The sequence below is a fragment of the Crinia signifera genome, chromosome 11 (genome assembly GCF_055691185.1).
Source record: "Crinia signifera chromosome 11, ASM5569118v1, whole genome shotgun sequence".
Lineage (NCBI taxonomy): Eukaryota > Metazoa > Chordata > Amphibia > Anura > Myobatrachidae > Crinia > Crinia signifera.
Window position 1 is genome coordinate 67,752,467 of NC_139227.1, and position 16,573 is coordinate 67,769,039.

Genomic DNA, 16,573 nt, shown 5'->3' on the forward strand with positions numbered 1-16,573 from the left:
GGATTGTTGTTCTATTCCCAGTTGTAAAGTGCAACAAAATATCAACAAAATATCAATAGTATTTCTGCTATAAAAAGGATTAGCTGTATAGCCGAGTACTGCCTAATTACTTTACACATTACGCTATCGCATTCAGAGGCAGGCTATGAGGACTGGGCAATGTAAATACCCTGCAATAAGTTAGAACGCTGCCTGCAGGACACTGCGAGCTCCATTCAGGAATCTGACACTTTGGGCGGGGTTCAGGATACTAGTCCCCGCCCATTCATGGTGCCTCTACTAGGAAAGTAGAATGGGCTCAGTGAAGGGGACGACTGGTAGGAGTGGTCGACCAGTGAGTAGCAGTGAGAGGGGTGAGGATAGCAGTGCTGAGTGACAGCATCGAGCTGCTTATTATAGAGCGAGGGCGTGTCCTGGAGGCGGTGTGTGCGGCTACCCCGGGTAAGGTGAGTAGAGGGAGGAGGCGTGTCCTTTCAGTGTCCGTGCCGCTGCAGTGGGAAGAGGAGAAGGCGGGACAGGAGGAGGGGGTCCGAGGCCATGGGAGCTGCCTGAAACAGAGAGAGACGGAGCGGACAGAGCCGGGGAGGAGGGAGGGGGTTACACGGCCGGGAAGAATATGGGAGCTCCGCTGGGCGCTGTGCTGCTGCTGTCCTGCTGCCTGCTCCCGCTCCTGGGTGAGTTCCCTCTACTTGCTGTGTGCTCTCCTTGCCATGTGCCTGCTGCTGGGGATTAGGCAGCTGCTGACTGAGAGGAGGGGGCTGCATGCTGCACAGGGCCATAAAAAGTAAACTATGCACAGGTCCCATCTCTCCCCCCAGCCGTGCGCCACCATACACACGCGTGAAGAGTGATTAGAGTGCGAGCTCTCTGCTGGAGTGATTGCTGCAGGCGCCTCTGCCAGTCTGTGCAGCTGGGAGTTGTGTAGCCTAGGGTGGCATATTCTCTGATCCTGTAGTTACTGTTGCTGCCTGGTATAAGAGGGCTGCTGCTGCCACTACTTGGCCATGTACACACACAATCAGTGCAGTCCTGTCATTACACAACTTGCTGTGATGGAGCTGTGCACAGTGGGAAGTGCGGCTGCGTGTTGTATAGGAATAATCAGATCCAGGGCTATTTGTGGCAGGACACCCTGTCAGTGCTTCTTGCATGAACTTGGCCGGTATTGGATGGGCACATTTCTTGGGTTACTCGTTGGTGTTACCCGCTTCTGTTGTGTGATTGTTTCTGAACTGTGTGATTGAAAAAGCAAAACATACACTGACTGAGGGTGATTACTTGGCTCTCATATGGTCCGGCCTGGTGGAACTGAATGTAACTTTGGTTTTGAGATTATTGGTACAAACTTCTATGTGTCCTCTTGCAAAGATAATAATACTATGCTTCACTATACAGAGACTCTTCCACTGCCTACATCAGTCCTTGCCCTATTTTAACCTTCTGTATTAATTATCTACCACTTGCATATCTAGAGGGTCTATTATTTTATCAGAAGTGAATTAACTCAGAAGTATGTTTTGGGGTTATTGAGTGAACATGCGGACTCCACAATTGAAGAGTCCTGATTGGAATATGATACATAAAGTATTCATTTTGATTTGCTTGTGTGTGTGTGTGTTTGTGTGTGTGTGTATACAAATAATCAGTCTCCTAATACCAGCATAGACACAGAGCTGGCCTTCTATTAAGGTGGTTTAAAGAGGTTGAACCATAATTTAAAGGAAATCCTATACTGCACTTTTGAGCAAAAAATAATTACAAATTCTTGGTAATTAAGGGGTATTAAAGCTTGGTGAGATACAATTCTGAGAGATAAAGTACACATCAATCAGTTTGTACATGTTTTAGTCTGTCCGAAAAATGACAGGAAGTGATTGATTGATTTGGTACTGAACTATCCTAATTGTATCTCTCTGCAAACTTTGATGAATACCCCATAACATAAGAGGCTCCTGGTTCTAGAAGGAGAACTGTGCAGAAAATGTCAGGTGCATTGAATAGCGGGGATTCTCTTCAAATTAGACATTTATGATTGTGTTCTTACTGTCTTATTGAATATAGTATTTCATATATCAATGAAACATTTGGGAAAATAATCTAGTAAAACAGGAACATTTTTTTTTTTTTTTTTTTTTTTTTTAAGTTTATTAGACATTACATTTTCATTACATTTTCTGGTAGCCAGCTACCTTCTTTATTTTTATTTTTTCATGTAGTGTATTGCGTTTTCTATATTGTATTGCATACACAGGTTTTTCCTTCCCCTTCTTTTTTTTTTTTTTTTAATCATTATTTTATTTGTTTATTGTTCTCTAATTTATTATTATTCTTTAAAGTGAAATATGTTTGGTGTTGTCTTACTACGAAACAGTGTTTTATTCATTTTTAATATGAAAATTAAGTATAGACATGGCGCTTAGACACAATCTAAAGAAAAGGTGCAATGCAACATCCCAGTTTTATAAATATAATTATATTTCTGAATATAAAATGAATGTCTTCTACAATATCCCTGGTAACTAATGAGGAAGAACTGCCAATGTTTTAGTCACACCATTAATATTCTATAACCTAGTGCTGCAAATGGCCCAGTTGACTCTTTCTTGGACTATGCTTTTTTCCAAATGTACTCTATGCATTTATTACCCAATGGGAAATGGATTGGGGTCAATGAGCGTGAATAGTTTGTTTATGAATGGGGTTTAGTCTTTTAGAGCTTTCAGCATCCTCCGATTTTGCTTGTTTTGGTGCTCTTTGTTTGTGAAAGGTTTTTGTGTTGAAACAGTGTTTAACATGGGTTTCCAACGAGGTTCTATGGTTGGTTTGTAACACTTTGGTTTGAAAATTATTCCTTTTTGTGTTGACCATTTACTAGTGATTTGCAGACTATTGTAGCCTTTTTTCTTTAAATGAATTATATCTGTGCTTTAGATACAATTGTGGTGTTGCTAACCAAGCACTCTCTAAGATGGAATGATTTCAACAACCTTCACAATGGCACTGTATTTATAGTCCAATGTAGAGATACAGTGGCTTTCTATAGCAGTGGGAATTGTAGTACTTCCCATTATTATAGACTGAAATGTAGTTCCATAAACCTAATTACTAGCAAACACAATTGTATAGTCTCTTACTTCTATTTTTGGTCATTAAGAAATAAGTTGGACGAGCACCTCTTGCATGACCACTGTTACCTGACATGAAATATTGTATGAATTTTTGTTTAATGTAATACAGTAGTAATCTGGTGAATTAAGCAATGAGACCTCAGCACAATTAATTCTACACCGGGAGCTGCATTATTATTAAATGAAGTATGAACTGTGACAGTAGACTATTTTGTACTTTGTGGTAGAAATCCTTTTGAAGTATCAAGAATAGCTCATTATTTTCTGCCAAGCAAAAGCATTTAATTTTCACCTTTTCATCCTTCTCCATGTCCTTACTTTGTATTTAGGATGTACATACTGTACGGCACCTGCTCATTTTATTTTTTTACTTCTTCATCTTCGTCTCCTAAAGATCCTTGTCTTTGTGCCTTTTTAGTTTTGTCTATACCATTCATGTGATTGGAGCACGTGAAACTAGGAAGTTAATTTCAAGGCAGCTTTGTGAAAATGTATATATATTTTTTTCACTTTCTGACCGTTTTCCACCCGAAACCTTGTGAGAGGCATTTTGAGTTCCTAACAAATGAGAACTCATAATATTTATTCAAGCAATCACTACAGATTAACGGCAAAAAGCAATATAATATATGTTACGATTGGAATCATTTATGACTGTGTTAGAACTTATTTCACGCTATGGGCACCATTGCAGTAACATGGAATACATATTGCCCCGGCCATCAATAACTATTGCTCCTATAAATAAATGAAAAAATCATATTGACATCTTGAAATGTGAAAATCCTTTTCCTGTCAATATAATCACATTGACATGTTCCCATAATATTGTCAGAAAATATTTGCCCACATTAGATAGATCTTGTTTTTATTCTGTAATTAATAAGTAGTGAAAGGTATATTGTGCCTCCGCTAATGTTCTCTTTGGCAGGATAGGTTTTGCCATTTGTAAATTCCCAGCATTGATTCCCGCTATCATTCTCCAAATGGATGAATAATAAAACCAAACTACCGTAGACCAATTTCCTCTTCATTCTTTGGTTCTATTACATATACGGATGTAATTAACCAGAGTTTGGAACTCGCTGTTTGCTTTTTTTTTCTTCTGAATTGAGCAAGGGAGTCTTTTCCTAGGGTCCATTTAATGCTTGACTTGGAAACTTGTTTTGCTTTATAAAGTTTTTGAACATGCCTGGTTTTGTAACCATTTATTTCTTTATAACCACTTACTTCTATAGCACACACATAATAAATAAATAAATATATATATATATATATATATATATATATAATATATATATATATATATATATATATATATTATATTCTATTATTTGAACATTCACATCAGTCCTTGACCCAGTGGAGCTTCCTTACAATCTATTTTCCCTACCACATATACAGTCACACATAGACATTTTAAGGTTAATTTTGGAAGCCAATTAATCTACAAGTATATTTTTGGGGTGTGGGAGCTGGAACTGGAGTACCCAGAGGAAACCCACAAAAGCATGGGGAGAATATACCAACTCAAGACAGTTAGGGCAATGGTGGGAATTGAACCCATGACCTCAGTGCTGTGTGGCAGAAATGCTAACCATTACACTGTACATATGTTAATAACCATTCAGATCTCTGTAGATTTTACATCACTCGAAAGTGAAAATATTCCAAAATGACACTGTTGGTTATAGTTACTGCTCCCGCCATATGCTGTTTATAAGTATTTTTATTTTTTTTTGCTGGCTAAGCTAGTTGCCCTTCTGACATATAGGCCATTGCAATTTAGATTTCTTAATAATTCTGTATTTTATTAAGGTTCTATTAAAAATTCTATTTGGATCACATTTTAGGTGTATTGGGTCCTGAAAGAGTAAAGGTGCCCATACACGTTACAATTATTGTATACAATATTGTATACAATATCGCATCTCATCCGATCTCGGTTTTGCGATGACATCAGATGAGATGAGATCTAGTACAAAAAGTATGTGCAGCACATACTTTTTGTACTAGATCTCATCTCATCTGATGTCATCGCAAAACCGAGATCGGATGAGATGCGATATTGTATACAATAATTGTAACGTGTATGGGCACCTTAAGCTTCAATTTGTTATTCAGTCATATATGCAAACCCTAACCAGACCGCTCCTCTTGTTGGGAAACCTATACCATGGTGAAACATAAAACAGAGTTTTTGCTGTTTACATTGGTTAATGTCAAATACAATCGATGCCAGGTTCCGCACCCACCCTACTTTTTTTCACGCTTTTTGTTTTCCCAAAAGCAATATTGCTTATAACCTCTCTCGGTGCATGGATTGTCATGTCTGTAGGAATCCCTGCTGTTCAGTTTATAATATACATAAATAACGCTTTGTATAATCAGGTCAAAAGTTTCTAAAAGAAGGGAAAGGTTGAGTAATGAATATTGTAGTGTTGCCCAGAGTAGCTTTGCTGAATTTTAGATTTTATTAAGCCCATGCTGAAAGCTTATAAACATCACTTTGCTTTATATATAATCTTTTTATGAAAGTTAAATACATGTTGGTGGCGGTTCTGAGAAGACCTCTTTATGTGTTTGGGGATAAATAAAGGCTTAATGAAAATCCTGTCAAAAATGTGTTTATGCCACTAATTAAAGCGGTTAAAGTTTCCATGCTAAATATTGTGACTACGGCTGACAGGAACGATTTTATAAATATCCGGATAATTGGCCTCAATTGCTTTTACAGTAATAAATATTTTCACCAATCCACACTTTGGCCCTTATTCAGTTCTCATACCTCCCAACATAACACTATCCAGGAGGGACAATGGCAATCATTAATTAAGGGAGAAGTCCAGAAACAGAGCAATGTGTCCCTCCTGGAGAGGGTCGTGTTGGGAGGTATGAGACCTGATTGCAGTACAAATTTGTTTGGAAAATGGGCAAAACCATGTGCTCTGCAGGTGGGGCAGACATAACGTGCAGAGAGAGTTAAATTTTGGTGAGGTGTGTTGAAACTGAAATCTAAATTGCAGTGCAAAAATAATGCAGCCAGTATTTACACTGCAAGGAAATAAAATAAAGTGCATAAATGTAAAGGTGCGTACACACGTACAGATTTTTCTGTCTGATCTATCTGGTGGGAACAAAAACCTGGAAATGTATGGGAGCATATGACAATCAAAAATGTCCACCCAAATGCAGGAAAACTGAAAAAAATATACTCTTTGAGCAATTTGTTATATCAGAATGATTTACACAATTTGTCTGACTGATCACTGTCTGTTTTCAAGTGTTTGGGAACAATTTTTAGTTTGTCATTTGCTCCCATACATTTCCAGGTTTTTGTTCCCACCAGATAGATCGGTACTTGTTTCCTAGCACGGCCACCACGATTTCTATCGTGGTGGTCGTGTCGGAAAAAATCGTGTCGGGTGCATACCAAAACGCACACGACGCGACCGACGCGATGTACCCGATTTCTCCATAGGCTTCAATATTAAATTATTTTAACATTGAAACTGAGTCCATTTATCATAGTAAAAAATGGGAAAAGGCCGAATAAGGGCCATTTCTCATTGGCTATGGCCCCGTCATGCGTGTAAAAAATAATGGCCCCCCATTGTGGCCGCCACCCCCACGATTAACGCGAACCCGAAGCGTGGCGAGCGCAGTGAGCCCGCGAGGGGCGGCGGTGCGCGTCCTCCGTCCTTTTCATTCCCCTACTATCCACGTCGGCGTGAAGTTGAGAATAGATTAGCGTGGCGAGCGGACGCTGATACCTTCACAGATCCCTGCGTCCCCTCGCGGGCTTCACAGGAATCAGCGTCCCCTCGCTGCGCTCGCCACGCTTCGGGCTCGCCACACTAATCTATTCTCAACTCCACGCCGACATGGATAGTAGGCGAATGAAAAGGTCGGAGGACGCGCACCGCCGCCCCTCGCGGGCTCGCTGCGCTCGCCACGCTTTGGGTTCGCGTTAATCGTGGGGGTGGCGGCCACAATGGGGGGGCCATTATTTTTTACACGCATGACGGGGCCATAGCCAATGAAAAATGGCCCTTATTCGGCCTTTTCCCATTTTTTACTATGTTAAATGGACTCAGTTTCAATGTTAAAATAATTTAACATTGAAGCCTATGGACAAATCGGGTCCATCGCATAGGCTTCAATGTTAAATATTTTAACATTGAAGCCTATGGAGAAATCGGGGGCATCGCGTCGGGCGCGCATAGGCTTCAATGTTAAAATATTTTAACATTGAAGCCTATGGGGAAATCGTGGGCATCGCGTCGGTCGCGTCGTGTGCCTTCTTAAGGCACATGACCGACGCGATGTACCCGAGTACTGTTTTTTCCATAGGAAATCGCGGGCATCGTGTGCCTTAAAGTTAAGGCACACGATGCCCGCGATTGTGGCCGTGATAAGAAACAAGTACCGATAGATCAGACAAAAAAATCTGTACATGTGTACGCACCTTAACTCTCTGCACATGTTACATCTGCCCCACCTGCAGTGCACATGGTTTTGCCCATTTTCTAAACAAATTTGTACTGGGATCAGATCTGAATGAAGGCCTTTGTGAATGATCAGATTTGGTCTGGTATCGGAAGCTCTGATTGGGTGCTGCACCATCTAGCATGTTACAAAGGTGGTTGTCTTACAAGGTGACTGATTTGCATACAGTTTGTGGACGATTAACCTTTTTATAGCAGACAATAGGCTTTTGGTAGAAGTCCTTTGTTATGTTCCAGTTAGTGAAAAAGGCATGTGGGTATATCTATGCACTTGTTAATTTGCAACTAATAATGGAAAGGAACCAGGTTGTGGACTTGTGTGTTTTGTATACATTTATTTTTAAGCATATGTTTAACGTGTGCATGCATTATATAGTGCATTACCAAGAATATTTAGCCTATACCAACCAATCGGTCCCTATGAAATGGCAGGAGCTGATTGGTGGGTAACTGTTATATCTCTCAAACTTTGGTTTCCCTCTTTCTGACTGAGTTTAGATAACTCTTCTGTATTGTCCTATCCCTTTAGAATGTAAGCTCTCGTGGGCAGGGCCCTCTTCCTTTAATTCTAAAAGATGTGTCATATGGTGCTAGAGAGACTGATCATGTAGCCTCCAAAATATACATACCGAAAATGAACACTATGTGGCGCTAGATAAAACATACACAATATAATTCAAAATGAAATTATTACACAATACCACAAATATAAAATATGAAAATATAAATATTATGTGATGTCACACCGTGGAGCCCGATTGCCCCTCTCTGCCCGCTGAGTGATTCAGCGCGGCCACATTGCTCGTGAATACGGCTGTACTAATCTGCAGCACCAAAACGGGAATACCATGTACCAGCGGATAAGTACAAGAGCCCACCGCACATACTCCTAGCATCCCAGCATGATTTACGGCTTAGTGAGCAACAAGCTCAAAGCCGCCCACCATTTACAGCATACGGAGCGGCAAATGAATCTGATTGCTAGACTTTTCCAGGATATCCTGAGTTTGGAGCTAGTCTTTTGAGACTCTAAACCACCCTGGGTATGTGCTGACCATCAATACGCCTTAGTGTTTGTTTGAGTAAAAACTGGCACAGCAACTATCAATATTGCTCATCTATACAGATCTCTTTACGTGATTTCCCATAAACTACCCATTGTACAGTTATTATTAGGGGGCACATGAGGAATAGTTTTTGTCTAAGCTCTCAATTAACTTTTTATATTAATCATCTACAGCACTGCTTATGCACTTGTTTCCAGTATGTCAGGCCATGCTATTATTTTAAACTAACCCCGGGATGTATTTGTCTGTGTTAATACTTATGCTTTTTATTTTTATTAGGTTATAGGAATCTGCTGAAACTGCACATACAGAGTGTTCCCTTTTTGTATAACACACTTTGAACATTTGTCAATTGTAATAGTGTGAGGGGTCAATTTACTAAAATGGATGTTCTATAGGCAACCAAAGTGAGTGGTGTTTTTTTTTTAATTTTTGTATTTTTTTTTTTAAGCAGCAGTTACATGGCAAAATCAACCTGTGTTTTTTTTTTTTTTTTTTTAAGTATAGATGATTGGTGCTTTTAAAAAAAATTTCTGATTCACACACCCTGTTACATTTGACCCATGGTTACTTTTATAAGGCCGGGTGCAACGTTTTTGTTTTCTTTTGAGCGACCCTCCCCCTTTTGTTTGCCTTACGTGCTTTTTTTTTTTTTTTTTTTTTTTTTACAAAACCTTGTGCTAAAGGAGTGGCAAGTTTTATTTGTGCAACTTGGAATAGAAAAGTGTGGTCTAATTAAGATGAGTTTTAAAATCATTTTATTCCATCATACCACGATTAATTATATTTTTAGGCTAAATTGGTATGCAGTAGTATAAAATCATGTCTGTGGGGATTTTCTGTAATAATTCGCAAATATTTTCTAGTACTATTTTTTTTTTTTTTTTCTTGTATCTACTATTAAATCATGTTTTAATCCTATTGGGTATCAACCCAGCAGTGTTTACAGACTCCTATTAACTAGAACTTTGTATTATGCAAGGTTACAGTATCTTGCATACACAGGGTTATTACTACCACATTATATAGTATGATTAGAGCCAATGATCCAAAGTGCAGGTTAATTCGCAGCACCAGGATGTTTTTGCCAGAGATAGCAAAGTGTTTACAAAAAAAAAATCCCTGATTCCAGCCTATACTTCCCCAGATAACGTGCAGTACACTGTATGATTAATTAGTTTTTGTGCAGAATATGTGCTGTACATTTTTGCCTCTCAAAATCCTCCGTTTATTTTATGAATTGCACATCACTGTTTAACTGGGTAGTTTCCGAAAGATTTGCACATTTGAGGTTTACAATCGGAAAAGTACAAATGTTAGTGATCCCCACGTATTACAATGCTCCCTCTGTTTAAAATCCACATGTGTTTAACGTATAGGTCTCTTGGCTTCAGAAGTGGAGGTTGAGCCTTTTGCATAGGTGGCCATGCCCATGGGAATGTCTGCTGCCCGTCTCTTTACTTGAAATTTAATTTAAGATTTACGAATCGCAAACAGTAGTTTTCTACATAGACGTTACTCCACTGAAGGAGAGACTGGCCAAGATAAACGTTAGGGGGAAGGGAGCTTTTCTCCTGAAACCCAGCAGAGGGAGTGTGTTTTAAAAGAAGTTGTCTACTTTGAAACTGGAGCAGGCATAATCTCTATAAACAAATAATGAGAATCTGTTGGGATATAACCTTTGCAAGTGCGTAAAAGCTCAGTTTCAAACGCTTCAGATGAAAATCGTGACATCTGATTTGTAGAAGATGAGTACATGGTGAATATATAGTTTATTTTTATTTTTTTTATTGGCCATAATAGTACAATGTGAAATCTGTAACTTTGTCAATTTCTATGATTAATTGTAAAGTCTAGCTATATTAGTGGTAAATTACTTGCCTCCTTCTACATTTGGCAGCAGTTTTATGTGCAGTAGTGGAATTTGGCTTGGTATCCCAGACTCCTCCAGTTGTGCCACACAACAGAATGAATTTACTCTGGATCTATTCATGCAGTGAAATTGTGCAATTTGTGGAAATAGTGAGGAAGTTTGCAGCTGGGAACATGCAAAAACAGAAGGGAAACCCCAAGATTGTATTCCCTGAGCAGCGCTCTTCTGCAAAATTGAATTATCCTTTTGTAAAGTGCCACCATAACTTCTATTAATCACTATTCTGTGGGCCAGAGACAACCAAAATAGTTGCAAACTGGTCTCATTATCAGTGTCTGCAGTACTGCTAAAATGGGGAAAAATGATTGCAGACCTTTAATTGTAGAGTGAAGAAAACTTTTTTTATTTATTTGTTTTTGAATGCTGTATTTTTGAGCAGAGACATTTGCTGATGAATATACTAATTAGTAACAATGTAACTGCTTTTAATAGGCTGATGCTTGTTCCTATAAAACAACTAAAAAGGCTGTAATTAGATGAAAAAGGAACTACTGTACCATGTAAGCATATAAACACTAGAATTTATAAACTAGAAGTGTATATATATTGGATCATGTCTGTTGAAGACCAAGAAATGAAACTGTTCCATAATCCATCATGTGTGTGGGGAGTGAAAATGTAATTAAAGTAGCAAATCTAAACAATGTGTGGGCAATATGCTTTGAAAAAGAAAAAAATGGTCCCTTTTAATAGAACTTAATAGCAGATGGAAATAAGCACATTTAGAAAAGAGAAAACAAAGGGGGTTATTCTGGTTCACTCATTCTGGCAAATTCCTTCTCAAATGGACAAAACCATGTGCACTGCAGGTGTCGTATATGTTACTTGTGCAGAGTTAGATTTGGGAGGGTTTTTTTTACTTCAAAGTGAGTTCTATATTGCAGTATAAAAAAAAAAAAGCAGCCAGTATTTACCCTCAACAGAAACAAAACAAAATAACTCACCCAAATCTAATTCTCTCTTCACATTTTACATCTGCCCCCCTGCAGTGCACATGGTTTTGTCCATCTAAGAAGGAATTTGCCAGAAGGAGTGAACCAGAATAACCACCAAAATCTTAGGGGCAAATTTAGTTTGTCACGGTAGCCCGCTAGTACAGCTTCTTGTGACTGTGCATTTCCTCACATAGGGCTGGCTCTGTGGAGCCCATGGTAAATGTGGGCGTTGGAAGCCCACCATCAACTCATGGCTGGGCTTCCACCATCAAAACTTTTGATGTGATAACTAACCATCCCATCCAAATAATTTTGATGGAAAAGCTATTCATATGATTTGTGCATAAGCAACCCGTGGTCCACCTTGATGTTAAACAGCTGAATTCCGGTTTAAACATTGGATAGCCATCAAATCCACACCATTTATTGGCGGCTAGCATTTGAAAGCGGCAATTGAATGGCGAAGACGGTAACCTCAGAAGAAATACATTGATGGTTATAAACATCCGTAATCTAATATCCATCCCTCGCCCAGGAAGGTCTGAGCAAAGTTTGCCTGTACTTTCTGATTGTAAGATACAGGGGGAGATTCTCTAAGCTAAAAATGCGGTAAAAACCCCGTTATCGGGTTTTTACCGCATTTTGGGATGCTGTAAGCATCCCTCGCCGGGTTACCGCGGCGGGGGGCATCGCCAGAAAAATCTGGCGATGCCCCATAGAAGCCAATGGGCTTCTATCGCAACCCTCCGACGCCCCGCCTCCTCCCCCCTCACCTGTGTCCGGGCAGCACAGTGCAGTGCTGCCCGGACCTGTGACCTCCTCCCTGCACTGATCCTCTTCCGGGTGCAGGGAGGAGGAGAGCCCGGCGCAGCAGCAGCAGCGCCGGGTGTGTGAGGGAGGGGAGAGCCGCCGGGACCTGCTGGGACCCGGCGACTCTCACCGCAAAGGACAGCTCTTAACGCAAGAGCTGTCCTTTGCCTTAATTATCGCATATGTTACAGCATATGCGATAATTAAATATGCGATGGGCGGCGAAGGGGGGCGGAGATTCTTAGAGAATCTCCCCCGTAATCCTGTCACTATTAATACTTGCTTAGGACTAACTCTTGCTGGACTACAGGTAGTACTAGTTGTGCTATCTCACACTCCGCTATAACACTTTATTGAAACCTAGACACCAATGAGTGAGTTGTGTGGTGGAGGACCTAAAGTTACATAATGGGTAAAAAATATATACTTATTTATATGCAATCCTAAACCTCTTTATATACTTTTATTGGTGTATATAATAAAAAGGTGCCAAACATCAACAAGGTTGATTTAAAATATACCGTAAGTAGAAGATGTATGTATACAAAAGAAAAAGTGCTGCAAAGATTGCTGACCCGTAGAGATGGTTGTGTCTATTAGGGGAAGTACAGTATGTACATAGTTTATGTGGAACTAGTGCTTATTATCTCTAATGTTGAGAGTTCACGACCGAAACGGCAATTTATTTTATTCATCAATCAGATCGTATGTTATGGCGGTTTCCCAGATTTGCCTGTACTCTCTTGTTTCACCAAAGAGCTGCAATAAAGAAGTTATTTACTAAACTAGTTACCAGCCTGTCATAATGAGGGAACAACATAGTTATGTCAGCACCTAGTGCCATCTAGTGGCCGCCAGGCATGCAAAACTTTGAACCCACCCCCATAGAGGTAAAGAGCAGCATTAGCCTTTTTTATATAGGATGTAACCACTATCTTTCTATAAACAAGAAGTACACTTGTCTGACGCCTATTGGGATTCCTCCATTGGGCTGTTGACACGGGTATTCTGACCCCCTGGCATCCCACCAACAGTTATCCGCATGTATCCCATTAGAAAAGCTGTAAATATACCTCCAAGAGTCCATCACGGTGGGTGACTGTACAAGAAGCATAGTCTTTGCATACCAGAGACTGTTTTGCCTGAATTGATTTAGGCAGTTGGGTTGTATGGGCTTCATTTATAAAACCAATACTGTATCCTTTCAGACCTTCAATAGACTGACCAGAACCCGGAGTCGTTGGTAGCCTTCCCTACTTCAATGACATTCATAATAAAAAAATTAATTTGATAATCGATCTTTAATGTGACGGACCATCTATCGGCTGGTGATGTGGAGTGTACTCTAGGTAATATTCTGTTGTATAATAGGGTGCGGTCAACGTGCCCCCAATTTTCCCTTTAAAAGGACCACTGACGTGAGTTATTAGGCTTTTGTGTGGATGTTATTGCTGACTTGACTTTGTACAGAATATGTGGATTATTAGGCTGTCACATGAAAAGGTTGACATGGTATAAGTTAGCATGGTGTAAAGGTGCCCAGGAAGTCTTGACTGGGTTTGCATGCGATATATCATATACAAAAGGACCGTATATGATATATCTCATGCGAACCTACCAGGGCTGTGGAGTCGGAGTCTGAGGAAATTTCGATTACCTGGAGTCGGGGTCGGCAAACAATGCACCGACTCCGACTCTGAAAATTATAATTAATGACCTCTCTACTGTAAGAAACACGTTAAGTGACCGTGAAAAAGCGTGCTTTTCATGTGCTTCACTATATGGCACGTAACGCACAATTCGGAGCACCAATACTTATAAATGTATTCTCCCTTGTAGTTTACAACTTATTTCCAACGTTCAATAAGGTTTTCAATACCTCGTTGGTAGAAATCACCTGGTGTAGACTCTAAAAATTTGTTCAACCAAGCTCTCCCACCATACGCACAACATCTTTTTACGCGGATGAAGATCTTGTTTCATGCGCAGGGTCATTTGTTTACCTTGGCTAAGCCATTCCTTACGCTGGTTCATATTGATGTACAGGCACCATTTTTCATCACCAGTAACGATTCGGTAAAGAAATCGTTCCTGGTGTCCATGAATTGAACGGTGACGAGCAAGCAAACCAGCGGAGATTGTGGCTCGTTGATTTTTGTTGTTGTCACAAAGCCTGCGGAACTCATGCTCCACACTTCTGAACCTTTCCTATTGAGTGAAGATTCTTCTCTATAGCTAAAAGAGCTTAGAAGGACTTGATGGAACAGCTTCTTGGATTCAACTGTTAGGGGAAAATTTACTAAAGGAAATTTGTAAAAAATAGGTGTATTTGTATCCAGAAATACACAAATTTTTTCGTATTCGAATTGATGTGCTATCAATACGAATACGAATTGCCGTATTTTCGTGATAGTAAATGTCAAAAATAAGTGTATTTCTGGATACAAATACACCTATTTTTTACAAATTTCCTTTAGTAAATTTCCCCCTTAGTGTTTATATTTATTTTAAAACCTGCATGCCTGCTTGTCTGTATGAGGGTAGACATGTGTACATGTTTCTGGAAGAAACTGTCTATCCTAGGTTTTTAAGTGTGGTGCAAGGAATGTATCAAATACATTTGCATATTAATACAGAGGAGTCGGGGTCAGACGTACGAGGAGTCGGAACATTTATATACTGACTCCACACCCCTGGATCCTACATTGCACAAAGGTCCCGGGCCCTACCGAGCAATAAATAAAATTAAAAAAATTGTCCAGTGTGTGTACTCAATATAGTTAGCATTACTCGTTCCCGAGCATTGCAAACTGCCCTGTGGCTGTCATGTGCAGCATTTCCACTGACGATATAATGAGGCATGCTGATCGAGCAGGCCAGCTGACATCACTGATGATCTCTTTTACCATTATCGTTCAATGGGTACCATTACTTATATTGGCAGTAGAGCTGACTGCATAGTTTGTAAGATGGTTAACATTGGGATCCACCTATACTAGGTGATTAGCATATAAACTTATTGCAGTTCTCCGTGAGGTGCAGTTGTTTGTCCTAAACTGTATGTAGAGGGTTCATTGTTTAGGTGGGTGACACAGTAATCAGTAACGTTAGTAGTCCTTGTCTGCTCAAAAAAAAGCTGTCCTCCAATAGTGTCACACTGGGCCTTATTTTGGTTCATTCTTTCTGACAAAATCCTTCTTAGATGGACAAAACCATGTGCACTGCAGGGGGGGCAGATGTAACATGTGCAGAGAGAATTAGATTTGGGTGAGTAATTTTGTTTCTGTGCAGGGAAAATACTGACTGCTTTATTTTTACACTGCAATATAGATCTCACTTTGAAGTAAAACCCCACCCAAATCTAATTCTCTCTGCACATGTTACATCTGCCCCACCTGCAGTGAACATGGTTTTGCCCATCTAAGAAGGATTTTGTCAGAAAGAATGAACCAAAATAAGGCCCACTGTCTGCCACACACACCACAGATCAAACATGTGTAAGAACAAACTACCATGAATATTATGCAGCTACACATGCCTTCTAGTGGTATTTATGTGAGTGAAATATTTCACGTGTTCTCCCTATCTCGAGGTGCTGCATTTTAATTAGAATCCTCTCCCTTCTTTGCAGCTGAGGTATTGTCCTTAAATCTGTCAAAACCTTTCTTTTATTAACTGTATATTCTGCCAGCTGGTGACTGATGTGTTTAATGGGGCAATTCAGGAAAATTTGAATATGTGACTAATCCTGTTCTCGTTTCCAGTCTCTCTGCACTCCTCTTTATGCACAGACACATGTTTTGTCAGAGACCCAAAATATAGATGCTGTGACTCATTTAGGAGTGTGGTGTGTTTGTGTTTGGTTTTCTTCTTACTTAACAAAAGGAAATTCATGCTTGGCAAGTTCTGTTGGATTTGTGCTCTAGCACTTGGCCATTTGAGACCACACTAATGGAGCTTGCACACATGCCGATATTAAGGTATCTTCTAAGCGAGTTTGGCAAAGGTGCTTAAAAAATGCTCCTACATCGGGGTGTGTGTAGGGGCTATAGCCGACAGCAGTGCGTGTCCCCACATCAGTGACAATCAATCTCACTGGTCGCCAGTGCTCTCCACTGGAGAACACTTGCACTGTCAGCTTGCTCAGCACACATCGCTGACAGGCTCGCGCTGTGTGTGGACTGTCGGTGCT

The 16,573-nt window shown here is 40.0% G+C and overlaps 1 protein-coding gene across 1 annotated transcript in view; it reads left to right on the plus strand.

The window, feature by feature from the left end:
* Positions 1-480: 480 nt before the first annotated feature.
* The window catches only part of LRP5 (LDL receptor related protein 5), a 168,265-nt gene continuing 152,172 nt past the window's right edge, over positions 481-16,573 (plus strand). Inside the window, exon 1 of the mRNA XM_083164802.1 lies at positions 481-674. Coding sequence (XP_083020928.1) covers positions 617-674 — 58 coding nt within the window. The 5' untranslated portion in view covers positions 481-616. The remainder of the gene's footprint in view (positions 675-16,573) is intronic.